This window comes from Equus caballus, chromosome 16 (genome assembly GCF_041296265.1).
Source record: "Equus caballus isolate H_3958 breed thoroughbred chromosome 16, TB-T2T, whole genome shotgun sequence".
Lineage (NCBI taxonomy): Eukaryota > Metazoa > Chordata > Mammalia > Perissodactyla > Equidae > Equus > Equus caballus.
Window position 1 is genome coordinate 78,135,154 of NC_091699.1, and position 13,472 is coordinate 78,148,625.

The 13,472-nt window shown below is 42.4% G+C and overlaps 1 protein-coding gene across 1 annotated transcript in view; it reads left to right on the plus strand.

Moving 5' to 3' along the window:
• The window catches only part of COL6A6 (collagen type VI alpha 6 chain), a 142,464-nt gene that overhangs the window by 112,683 nt on the left and 16,309 nt on the right, over nucleotides 1–13,472 (plus strand). The window contains exons 32-34 of the mRNA XM_070236962.1: nucleotides 1,270–1,281; nucleotides 5,314–5,846; nucleotides 12,453–12,549. Coding sequence (XP_070093063.1) covers nucleotides 1,270–1,281; nucleotides 5,314–5,846; nucleotides 12,453–12,549 — 642 coding nt within the window. The remainder of the gene's footprint in view (nucleotides 1–1,269; nucleotides 1,282–5,313; nucleotides 5,847–12,452; nucleotides 12,550–13,472) is intronic.

Sequence of the window (13,472 nt, forward strand, 5' to 3'; positions counted from 1 at the left end):
TTCTGCGTGCTCTGCTTGGGTGGCTCGGGTTTGCAGGTTCGGATCCCAGGTGAGGACCTACTGCACTTGTCAGCCATGCTGTAGAGACATCCCACATACAAAAAATAGAGGAAGATTGGCACAGATGTTAGCTCAGAGCTAATCTTCCTCAAGCAAAAAGAAAAAAAAGAGGAAGATTAGCAACAGATGTCAGCTCAGGGTGAATCTTCCTCAGCAAAACAAAAAAACAAAAACAAAAAATATATATACACATTAGGTCATGAAGGCTGATTGCTTTGGGGCTGAATTAGGACAGCAGGCTTTCTGACATGGGAGCCGTGTGAACTATGACGACTCAGGGGTAGATCTGAGTGTGATGAGGCCTGATCTTTTAAAATTTGAGGGGCTCAATACAAAATTACAAATCCAAAAGTAGGTACAGAATTATTTCAAGTAAGTGTTATTTAGAACAAGAGAGGAAATCACAAACAGTGACTTCTGCATTTATAAAAGCACGTGATCACGTGAACACACGGCTGGGGCCCTTCTCGGGGCCTTGCAAGAGACCCCTGCAGGCGAGCAACTGAAAGCAGTGCTGTCCAGTAGAACTTTCTGCAGTGATGGAAGTGTTCCACTGTACTGTCCAACGTGGAAGCCACTAGCCACCTGTGACTCTGAGTACTTGAAAGGTGGTTAGTGCAACTGAGAAGCTGAATTTATTTCATTTAATTTTAATTAACTAACATTTAAATAATCACTTGTGGCTACTGGCTTCCATGCTGGACAGTGCAGACCTAAAGCTTAAGCTTCATTTGCTTTGGAGTAAATCCACCTCTGACGTTTACATATACACACACGCACGTAAATACACATAGGTACACATTTATATGTATATGTGATATTGATAGCTGTAGATATCTACACGGGGAAAATTTAGAATAAAGCGAGGGTAGGACTTTTTAGCTTTCCAAACTCATTGCCCTTCTCTGTGACACGACATTCCCTCTCGGGCAAAGGTTCTTTCCCTCTGACAGCTGGCTGCAGGCTGCTGATTTATGGCCGAGTATTGTCCCACTTCTCCCATTCTGTTCCCTATGGAAGGAACAGTACTTTTGCCAAGATGCTGAGATCCACCTGCATGCTCTCCAAACCCTCCCTGTTGCCTTGAGTTTTCAGTCATCTGCAAAAGCACACAGGACAGAGCCTCGCCCGCCCTGACTTTCCTACACAGTGCAGGACTCCGTCCTCCTACCGAACAATAACCCAATCTCCTTTGTTCTTCTTCCCCAGCTGGCGGACGTGGTGAGTAATCTTTATTTACAGCGTATTATAAACAAGCTCCAAAATGTCGTACATCTGGAAAGATGAGTTAGAACTGTGTTCCCTGCCAAATGATATCCATTTTCTCTGGACTATCGTTGCTGCCTCATCCTGGTAACACAGACCTGCCCCCAATAAATCACTCAGTTTTAGCCAAGTCTCACAGCTAGCTCCCCACCCAGTGGTTTGATTGTTTATTAATATTTTAATGACTAACATTACCATTAGATTTTTTAATAATTTTTCTTGCTCCCTTCATTTTCTCTCTCTTCATTTGTTATATTGTCTCTAGTAGTCTAGCACTAAGGGATTAAGATCTAAAGGGTGAAGTGTGGAGAATAAACGTAGGCACAATCAGATAGCAAGCAAGCTGAATGTGTAGCCCAGACTGTGCTAAAATGCGTGGAGCTCTTGCCTGATGTTAATTATGAAGTTGGCTTAATATCATTGGGTGCCAGTTTTCAAGTATTTTATGAATGCTTATTATATGATATCACACATTATCACCATCATCACGCTCTTATACCTTTATACCTTTTGTATAAAACTATCAATCCATGCCCTCTGACTGCCTGTTCACTCATTCAACAAATATTTATTGAAAGCCCATTATGTGCCAGTCTATTTCCCAGGCACTGGGGACACCAAGCTGAGTGAGATGGACATAATTCCTGTCTTCAGAAGCTTCCATTCCAGTGGAGGATCCAGCTAATAAACAAATGAAAGAATTACAGATTCCTATAGTTGATGTGAAAGAGATAAACAATAGGATGCTCTGTCACAGAATAATGTTGAGGGGGGAGAAACGCTTTTGGATGGAGGGCTCCTCTTTGAAATAATGACACTGAAGTTTAGACTGAAGAATAAAAAGAAGCCAGCTTTGCAAGAGGCAGGCAGAGAGAACTGCAAGTGCAAAGGTCATGATACAAGACAGACCTAAGCATTTTCTAGAAAGTGACAGAAGCCCAGCGTGACTGAGGCATAGGGACGGGGAGATTGACATGTGAAAAAATGGACAAGTCAGCAGGGGCCAGATCAGGCAGGGCTTTGTCGATTATAAGGAGGCTGGACTTCATTCAAGTTGGATTGGGAGGGTATTAAAGAGTTCATTGAAAGTATTTAAGGCAGAAACATGAGCTGATGAACAGTTTTTTAAAGCTTATTTGAACTGCTATGGAAAAGTGGATTATAGGGAGGATACGTATAAAAGCCAGAGGACTAGTTATGAGGGTGTTGTGGCATTCCAGGCAAATATGGTGGTGGCCCGGATGAGGGCTGCCGTTGCTGTGTGTTAATTACATGGCAGTGGTTTGGTTTGCCTTCCTCTGTCCTCATCATCACCTGCAGCTCTTTGCCAGGCAGCAACCATCAGTGTACAGCGTGCGGCCATGGTAAGTCTTCATGTGGCCCTCCCTGCCTTGAGGACGGCCTCCTAGATGCCACCACAATCCAGTCCAGCCTAGCAGCCTTTAGAATCCTCTGGTTCCTGGCAGCTTGATAGAGTTCAAAGGATGTATTTGTCAAGTTAAACTAGCCCTTAGGTGTTTTTCCCTGAAAACTTGCATTTTCCGTATCTTCAGCCAGTGCTGTGAATCTTTTATTCTCTTTATCTCTAAATTACACCTGAGCTGCATTGTTGTTGTTGCAATTGTTCCCATATGCAAATAACAGCCCCCCCAAAAGCTGGCAGAACCACTTTCATGTTTGGTCATAATTCCACTCATTTTTTATTGTAAAATTGATGTGACCTCAATTTTTTTTAAGTGTCTGCTCAGCCTTCTAAATTCAATTTAGAAGCTAATAAATTCTGTCCTGTCTCCACTGAGACGCACAGTTTGATTTGGGGTTGAATGTTTATTATTACTGGTGATATTGTTATTATTGCAATATCATTGCACTATGATATTGCAATATTATTATTGCTTGTGAAGTCATGGAGTCTGGGACCAGAAGGACATAATGGTCTAGCACTAAGGGGGAACGAGGCCCACCTGGCCACAGCAGAGGGACTCCCTCCTGGACCAGCCCCAACAGCTCTGAGAGCCTGAGCTCCCTGTGAGGAGCCGGTGGGCCTCACGCTGTGTTTATGATCTCTGAATCCAGCCTGCGGGCATCTGAATGAGAGGGGCCACCTCTCCAAGAGAAACTCATCATTGAGATTTCCTTTTCCCAACCTACATCTCAACACCAGGCATTGCACCCATTATTAAAATTTTGTTTTCTCCTGTACCTATTGCAAAGAACTGTTCTCTGTTTGGTTCTTTTTTATGCAGTCAACATTTGCTAAATCCTTGATAGATGGCAGGAACTAATAATCTAGCAGATCAAGGATGGCACAGCCCCTGTCTCCGCACTTCACAAATTAGAGGGGAGAAGCAAACATTAATCAGATAATTAGACAAATATAAATTGCCAACTGTGATAAGTATAGGGTACTGAGATTAGAGTGAATGAATTGGGATCAATGAGCAAATCTAAAGTTATTTATATTTGAGTTTAACAATCGTAATTCAAAATATCTCTAAGTAATAAGGCATATTGATTGGTTAAACTTGCATTTTTAACTGTTAAATAAAAAATTTATCAGTTAAAGCTTTCCTCATTCTTCTAAGTGATATATGTGGTTCTCTCTCACAAGGAAAACATCTGTAACAATAATCATAATAGCAATGGCTAACATTAACTAAGCACCTACTATGTGCTAGGCACTGTTGTCCCAAGTGCTTTCCCTGTGTTGACTCATTTAATGCCTGTGTGGTGGGCGCTCTTAGGACTGGCATTTTACAGATGAGCAATCTGAGGCACAGAGAGAAGTCACCTGGACGAGGTCGCATGGCAGGAAGTAGCTGGGCCACGGCTCTAAACACTTCCCTCTAGGGCCGACTCTCTTTGTATCTAATGGGCCATTCTGGGGAGTGTATGTCAGTCCTCTTCCAATCTTTCTGAAATGATCAACACAGTTTCCCCACTCATTTTTTTTAATCCATGTTACATTCATCATTAAGTAAAAAAAGGTATGTTTTAATTTATTTAGCTGAGTGAAATTCCAGCCACAAACATGATACCATTGATCCAATCTCTGTAGGTAAAATGGCATATCCATCAGCTCTTTATTATTTGGAAGGAATTGGTAATTAACTTACAAATTTCACTAAACCTCAAATTGAATTATAGACTTTTTCTTGTGCTTCATTTAAAAGAACAAATTCAATTTTTAGAATAACATTTTTAATTATTCAAGATTTAAATATTTAATATTTCAAATGCTTATTTTAATATTAAAATAAATAATTATTTGACATTTAAATATTTGAATATTTAATGTTGAAAATTACTTTGGCTTCTATGTATCTTTTTTTTAAAGTAAGCACGCTACATGATAAGTGTTAACACACCAGGTTCGTTTTTGCCTGCCGCCTGGAAAGCCAAACACCAGGATGATGAGATTGCAGCAGAGAGAGGGTTTACTCACAAGGCAGCCATGTGAGGAAGCGAGAACAGGAGTCTCAAATCCGCTGCCCTGAAAATAGGGACCCAGAGATATTTATGGGAAGGGACAATGTGGTCTGAAATGTGGAGAGAGGTGATTGGAGGTGAGGAGAGGTGAGGTCATTGATGATCTGCGCAAGCGTAGTCAGACTCCACGCCTCTTGATAGGACGCATGCTCACAAAATGGTGGCATTAGCATGAGCTGAGGGTGGAGTTTTTAGCCTCTTGATGTCAGAAGGTCGCCTATTGGACATCTGCATGCGTCCAGTTGATGAGTTAGTGGTCTCAACCAGCCTGGAGTGGCCAAAGGGGTTCTAATTCCTGAAGAACAGCTCACACATCCGTTACCATAGTGACCAGGCACCAGGGAAATGCTATCTATAGGAAACTAGTGGGAGTCCGATAGCATGTTGCCTAAACAGCACAGTTAACAATGGGTGGGTTAAACAGCTACGAGCTATAATCAGTAATTGCAAGAAGGAAAAAACCCTTTAGTTCCTAGCTACTTAATCATCAATGGTAACTCTTTTCTGGTTTCATAAGGAGCATGTTCTTGCCTTTAGGAAAACCAGAATGCCCCGTGCATCCAACAGAGCTGGTGTTCGCTTTAGACCAGTCCCGGGATGTGACCGAGCAGGAATTTGAGCGGATGAAGGAGATAGTATCTGCCTTCGTGAGAGGCATTCGAGTCCGGGAGAACAGCTGCCCGGTAGGGGCGCGCGTCGCCATCCTCTCCTATAACTCCCACACCAGGCACCTTATCCGCTTCTCAGACACCTACAAGAAGAACCAACTTCTCAGGGAAATTGAAGCTATTCCATATGAGAGATCCTCAGCCGGCAGGGAGATTGGCAAAACAATGAGGTTTATTTCCAGGAATGTCTTCAAGCGGACCCTCTCAGGGCCTCACACAAGAAGAATCGCCGCGTTTTTCAGCAGTGGTCAATCTGCCGATGCCCAATCCATTGCCACAGCCACCATGGAGTTCAGCGCCCTTGACATCATTCCAGTCGTGATTGCTTTCAGCAACGTGCCCTCCATCAAGCGTGCATTTATGGTAAGAGGGTTAAGCCTTTCCATATCTTTTTTGTTGCCTATATTCAGAAGCGTCTATAACAAAGTGCAGAACTCTGCTATTCATATCCATGTACCAGGAACATGCTGAGCCCTTAATACGCGTTATCTTGTTTAATTCTCACAAGAAGTATATGCGAGATAAGTATAATTGTTATCCGCCTTGTATCCATGAGAAAACTGAGCCTGGGGAAGTTAACCATTATTACCAGGTTCACACAGCTAAGAAGTGGCAATGTCGGGACTTGAACCCAGGTTTCCTGTTCTAGTGCTTCTCCGAAGGACTCTCTGAGTTGCCTCTGGGCGTAAAGATACTAAAGGAGGAAGGCCAATAGACGTTCCTGGAGGTCACTTAAATGAGCAGAGTAGTAATCGTTGCTGTATGATGAACACCAATTGACTGATTTTATGACTTCACCAGTCATGTAACTATCCAAATTTTCTAAAGGAAACGTCATTCTGGTTCTAGCTTCTTAGGTTAAGGATTAAAATCTTACTGTGTAGCGTTCCTAAATAAGCCACCTGGGAACAAGACAACCTTTTTTTTTTTATTGTGGAATAATTGACACATAATGTTGTATACGTTTCAGGTGTACCACATAATGATTCAATATTTGTATATACTGCAAAATGATTACTACAGTAAGTCTAGTTAACATCTATCAGCACACATGGTTATAAATGTTTTTTCTTGTAAGAGCTTTTAAGATTTGCCCTCTTCGCAACTTTCAAACATGTGGTACAGTATTGACTATAGTTACCAAGCTGTACGTTACAGCCCCATGACTTATTTACTTTGTAACTGGGAATTTCTACCTTTTGACCCCTTCACCCATCCCCCCACCCCCTACCTCTGACAACCACCGATCTGTTCTCATTATGAGCTCAGGTTTTGTTTTTCCTTTTGTTTTTAGATTCCACATATAAGTGAGATCATATGGTATTTGTCTCTCTGTCTGACTTATTTCACTTAGCATAATGCCTTCAAGGTCCATCCACATAGCAAATGGCAAGATTTCTTTCTTTTTATGGCCGAATAATATTCCAGTGTGTGTGTGTATATACATATATATGTATATATACCAGATCTTTTTTGTCCATTCATCCATCAGTGGGCACTTAGGCTGCTTCTGAATCCTGGCTATTGTAAATAATGCTGCAGTGAACATAGGGGTGCAAGTATGCTTTTGAGTTTGTGTTTTTGTTTTCTTCAGATAAATATCCAGGAGTGGAATATCTGGATCATATCGTAGTTCTATTTTTAGTTTTTTGAGGAACTTCCATACTGTTTTCCATAGTGGCTGCACGAATTTACACTCCCACCAACAGTGCACAAGGGTTCCCTTCTCTCCACATCTTTGCCAACACTTGTTTTTTCATGCCTTTTTGATAATAGCCATCCTAACCTTTTAAACGCCCTGTAAATAGTGGCTCGGTGGCAGGGCTCCATTACAGAAGAACCACAGGACCCACAAAGTGTCCTTCCAGTCATCTGTGCTGACTGGACGTGGTGTTTTGTTCTCCATTTATGTGGAAACCATGAAGAGGGGCCCCAAGCAGCAGCAAAAGGGTATTAGAAATGCAACCTGAACGAACAGGCCAAGCATTTGAAAATTATTCACTTAGAGAAAGGAAAATAAGAAGCACCCGAGTGTGTGAAAAATTATTACAGGAGAAAATTAGCCAGCTGAAGTCCAGCTTAGCAAAATCTCATAGTAGAGAAAGTAGGAGTAATAGCAGTAGGGAACCTCAGGGTAGACTGAAGTAAGAACTTTCTGAAGGCCAGAGTGATTTACTGTTGACATGAACTAAATGGCTAAATGTAGTTGGTCAAGATGCCAACTTTTCCTGAAGGCCTTTCACAGGGGCAGTCACTTCACCTGTTAAGGGTGACTTCTGTCTGTCTTTCCTAGAGACTGGAGGCTAAGACTAAGTGACCTTTTGAGGCCCTTTCCAGCTCCATAATTTTCTGTGAAGGTGTTAAAATAAGCAAAACAGAATTGAAATAGAAACTTCATCTGTAAAATGTGGAAAATGTTTCTGTTTCCTAGAGTTGTGAAGAGGAAATGACGTGATGTGTGCATCAGTGCCTAGTACACAGCAAACACTCAAGGATGGCAGCTTTTCCTTTAATTATTACTGTTACCGTTTGTTTGCTTGACGCCGAACTAAAATCTGTTGAACAATATTGAAGTCTAGGTTGTAAAGGAGCTGAAACTGCTATTAGCATCGTTGAACTAACTCAGAATTATGCAAGTGAACAGGCGGACATAGCAAGCCCAGAAAAGAAAATGCACATAAACTAGAAAAGACCGGGGTGGTGCTATGCAAATAAAGCTGCTACACAATGCAGCAGCTCAAAAACTCTATGAGTGGATTTGGATCCACACAGAGTCCTCATAAGTCCCTCTCTTTACTGAGAGCCCCCGTTGTCCCTTGGCTATATTTAGTCACAAAACAAGAGGCAACTTAGTATCGTAATGCAAATAATTGATGGTACTTGTGATATAAACGTAAACTGACGCCATTCTACCATCCACTCGAAGGTATGTGCACAGCACATAACTTAAGAAAATGTATTTTGTTGTTATTTTAAGCCTTTTGCGTGTTACTCTCATTTACAGCTTCTACCCAAGTCACCTAGAGACTCCGCTCCTTTCTTGAAGGACTCCGTCTCAAAAGAGCACCAATGAAGTTTCAAATTCTTGACAATGACCCTTATAAATCTGAGCAGCGTTGGCTCCAAACACCCCTTGGGCGGAAGAATTAGAGATGTAGACAGAAGTCAGAATTGGTCCCAAGGTTCATTCATCCAACAAACGTTTAGGGAGACCTCATATATAGTAGGTGCTGGCCTAGGCCCTGGGGATCCAAGAGTAGAGTCGGAAACCAAAAGAACCCCCATCCCCTTATGGAGCTGCCATCAGAGGATGGAACTAAGCAGTGTTGTCTACAAGGGCTCAAAACGGAGGCGTATATACAAGTTGGGGAGAACCCAACACCTGACTTTACAAAAGAGAAATTACGTTACTACTTCTTCATTTGCCTTCTTTTTCTTTCTTCTGTCCATTCTCTTCAGTAGTGCTTACCTACACTCAAACTGTTCTGTGTTATTATTCTAAGAACAGACTCAAAAATTTAATGACTCAACGAATTTTTATTTGGGCGGCCATATTTTAAAACCCTAGCTTATTTCATAATTATCATGCCTTTTCTAAATCTCGATGTATCTGCGAGTTCAGTGGTCTACTGTGAAATTTGGGACCTGTGCAGACACATGTGGCCGGACTCAGAAGCAGCTGCTCCAACAACATGGGCTGATTTCCCTATGTTCCTTCACAAACGGACTGTGATCACTATCTTGGAAATTTTTCATGATGGTATGACGCTGAGTAACAAGCTCCTCATCCCTTCTGAAATGGAAGACCATTTTTGACTAGAAAAACCTCAGTCTCAGCTTTGTTTTATCACTAAGGTTTTTCCTCTAAATTTGTTTGGTGATTACCTTTTCTAGTGAAATTTGACTTGCTACACATTAAGAATTCTAATATAGAGTGGGTCTCCCTTTCTAATATACTTATAAGAAATGTCCCCTTTTTACCTAGCCTAATTTTGTTCTTTTACTCTCCTGTTGAGCGTTGAAGATGAGAGAAACATTGTGTGATATTTGACATTACTGATTATTCTGATGATTGGAGACAGAGCTGAAATGAGGAGAATTTTAATGGGAAACTCTAGCACTTCAAGCACCCAACCTTTTCATTTTTAAAAGAATTTCCTTTGTTAATATAGAATTGTCTAAAGAAAGAAGATTACGCATAACACTGATTGCGTCTTTTCTTGAATGCACCAATTTATGGAGCCCCATGATGTTTACAAACGAAAGAACAGGGCATCATCCAGAACCATTTGCTGAATGCCATCTATCACCCATCTGTGGACTTTATAGCTGCACTTCCATCCAAGCTGGTCCTGCTTTGAATCCACAGAAAAGCGAGAAGAGAAGTGAACCGTAGGACCCTTTTATTTTAAATCCCAGCCCACATTCAGCTTAAGGAATGTTCTGTAATGTGCTAACTATAGTTGCTCCAGTGATGTGTGGTAGGATGAGAGATCTCTAAAACCACATCTTCCAAACTTGATTGATCAGGAGATTCCTTTGTGGGGGCAGGGAGAGCACAGACACCTGTGCCGTTCTCCCAGTAAAGGAATGCACTAGAATCGATGAGAAGGATGATGTTTTAGATTGACACCAACATGTTGACACAGGATGAAATGTGAAGTCTAAATTGTCAACTAGTGCCACTGCCAGAAATACGGAAGTTGTCACATTGTAGACATACAAAACACAAACTAGTTAACAAATTGCAGCAATCCCTGGACAGCATCTTGAAAACACTACTCTGAATTGTTAGGACCCACTGACATGAAACTGTCATCACAAAGGTAGCTCGTGCAGAAGATGGAAGGTAGATCTTATTTGGCAAGAGCAAAATTTAAACTGGAGCCTTCTGTATTCCATCCCTCTTTGGGCTGACTTTCCTTATCTGTAAAATGCTGGGATTGGATTATATGATTTCTAAGATTTCTTCTAGCTCAAACCTTCTGTGATTTTTTTTTTTTCCTGGATCCTGTAGTTGGCAATAAGGAAGCACATTGCGCCTACCAGGTGGTCTGATCCACGTTCTCTGGGTTTGGTTTCTAGTCATTCATCACAATCCTGATGAAGTGAAGGCATGATTCACTTGAAACATTGCCCAGATACCTACTAAAAGCCATTAATAATACAGACTAATTGTTTCTGGTGTTGTATTAGTGAAGAGTCAAGACTCTTTGTTTACAGATCAGCAAAACCAATTTCAACTAGCCTAAGTACACTCATTACGTACCCTAAGTGAACTTATTATAAGGATCCGGATATAAGCCAGGTGTCCTCTGGCTCTGAGTCCAGGTAAGCAGCCTCTGTTTTCACCCTATGTTCACCTGGATACACACATACAATTCAGCATTTCTTCAAAGAATCCATCTGCGTAAAGAATAAGTGAGCAATGCAGATTTTACTGAGGATAGTGAGTGAGAAGGAGAGGACCGTTATGCAGAGCACAGCATTCCACTACAAAACGTCTCCATTCCTGTCACCACTGCCCCTGTCCCTTGTCCACTGCCTTCCTATCACAGGCTCTTTTCTTTTTTCTCTTCTCTCATACCACACAATGCTCACCTTCCCTACTTTCTGTTTCTTCCCTCTCAGTCTTTCCCAGGCACCGCATGTTCTTTTCTCTGTATCTTTCTGCCTAGAAATTTAGCTAAAAGCTTCCATTGCCACGTGTTCCCTCCGAGTCTCTCCCTCTAACCCAGACAGCTTATGAAGGCAAACACAGTGGTCTCCCAGGGAGGAGTTCTGGCGAGTACAGACTTCTCCATCTCTTATACACAAAATAAAAGGCGGACAGAAACAGAGATAAACCTCGGGGAAAGCTCCCCTCCCTCGTTCCCATTTCCCTTGCTCCTCAGTCCACAAGATGGAATCTGGGCAGCCTACAGCTCTGTTAGTGCTTACCACTAATGTGGAGAGACTCACTGCCCTCAGGACCTCAGTTCCAAATTCCTGAGAGAATGGACCTGATTGGCTCCGATGTCCATCCCTGGTGCAATCCGCTCTGCTTAGAGAGATGGAATCACCCCATATAAACATGGTGGCCAAAGTCCTATCTCCATGAAGAAAGAGGAGAGTAAGCTAGTAGGATTCACAGGGGAAACTAAATGTCGTCTGTCCCATCTCTTAGGCATTAGGTAGAATCATATCTACAATTTTTCTTCAACCATCAATGACCTCTGAATCAGTTAAGTGACAAGCTGATTATTCTTCATTATTTGGGGCCTCCTTATCTTCTCCCTGTTCTCCAGCCTCAGGTTGGTTACTAACAATGGGGCCAACTGGAAAGAGTTGGGAGTTGTTCAGTGTGGAGCTGCCTGGACGTGGCTCTGGGTCTGCATTGCAGAGCCAGCTTCAATGCCTGGTCATGGTGGGGACTCAAAGATAGTTGTACAGTGCCCCATGTGCTTGCATCTGGTTCTCTGGGACTGGAGGAAGGGGATGGTCTTTGAATCTCTTCCTTAAACTGCTTCCTTGTTCAGTGTCTTTTGATCAATGCTTTAACCTTTCTTTGAGCTTCAGTTTCCTCATCTGTTGAACGGGGGTGATGAACATAAGAACAAACCCACTGTGTTGTGGAATAACAGATGGGAAGTGTTTTGTGGTCTCTAATGACCCACGTGGTACCACCCTGTGCCAGTAAGTGCTTTTCAGTTAAGAACTCAGTTAATGCTCACAGCAGCCCTGGTGGGTAGTAGTGTGATTATTCCATTTTCCAGACAAGGAAACAGAGAGGCTTGTCACAGAGCTAAAGCAAGCATCAGGGTTTAAACCCAGCAGGGCTGTTAGCCACCCTGACCTGCTGCAGCTCCCCGAGACCTTCTTGGAAGGAGCAGTGTTGCTCTCTCCAGATCGCAGTGCTCTGAACAATCCTGGGGGATTCTTGCAGCCCCACCCACTAAGCTGTCTTTCTCTTGCTTCTGCTTCTTGCAGATCGATGACACTGGCACCTTCCAAGTAGTAATGATCCCACCCGGGGCTGACTCCGCGCCAGCCTTAGAGAGACTCCAGCGGTGCACTTTCTGCTATGGTAAGACCCACAGAGAGAACATAATTTGATCAGGCCTGTCAAGCACGTTGAGTCACCCTTGGCTGGAGCAGCTGGGACTTGGCAGCAAGGATATGAGTGGCCTTGGGAGAATGTCCCTGTGGCTCTGGGCTCACCTTATCACACTCCCTCATCCGCAGATGGAGTCTCTCAGCCCAGCGAGCAGGTCTCCTGGGTATCACAGCAGGAGGACGACAACCTCTCTGCAGCTTCCAGGAAACAGCAGTGATTTTTAGAAAAACTTAGCCTGTCTCATTGCCAAGTTTTTCATGCTGCAAAGTATACTTATGCGTTTTCTAAATAACAAATGTTCACAACCCCAAAGAAGTGCTTTACAGGAGAAGTGGAAATTAGCAGAAATTCATGCATTTCTCATTGGAAAGAGGCTTCTTGGACTCTCAAATGTTAAGCATCTAACAGATTTGCAGTGCTGTTTTTTGTGTCTGTTATTGTGTTTTATGTACAATCTATAGGTCTAGCTAGAGAACAGGCTAGACCTGTATTTGAGTCTGCAAATAATTTGAGTGTTTTGCTAAGTATGGAGACAGTGGAAGCCATGAGATTACTGGTGGGTGTGATAGCTGACAGTTTTCAAACCTTTATTGTAAGCCATGCACTGTTCTCCTTGCTCCATGTAACATTCATGACGGCCGTGACAGTTAATGCTTAATCTGTTGTGCTTATTGTGTTCTGACCAACTCTTCTAATTGTTTCATTCCATCCTTATCATCACCCTAAAACGTTTGAACAATTATCAGCTCCATTTTACAGATGAGGAAAATGAGGCTTAGACAGATGAAATAATTTGCCCACAGCCAGATCGAACCCAAGAAAGCTGGCTGTAAAACGCCTGCGATTTATGAGTAACAGAGATCCCATTGTTCTCCTCCCTGAAACTGTGTATT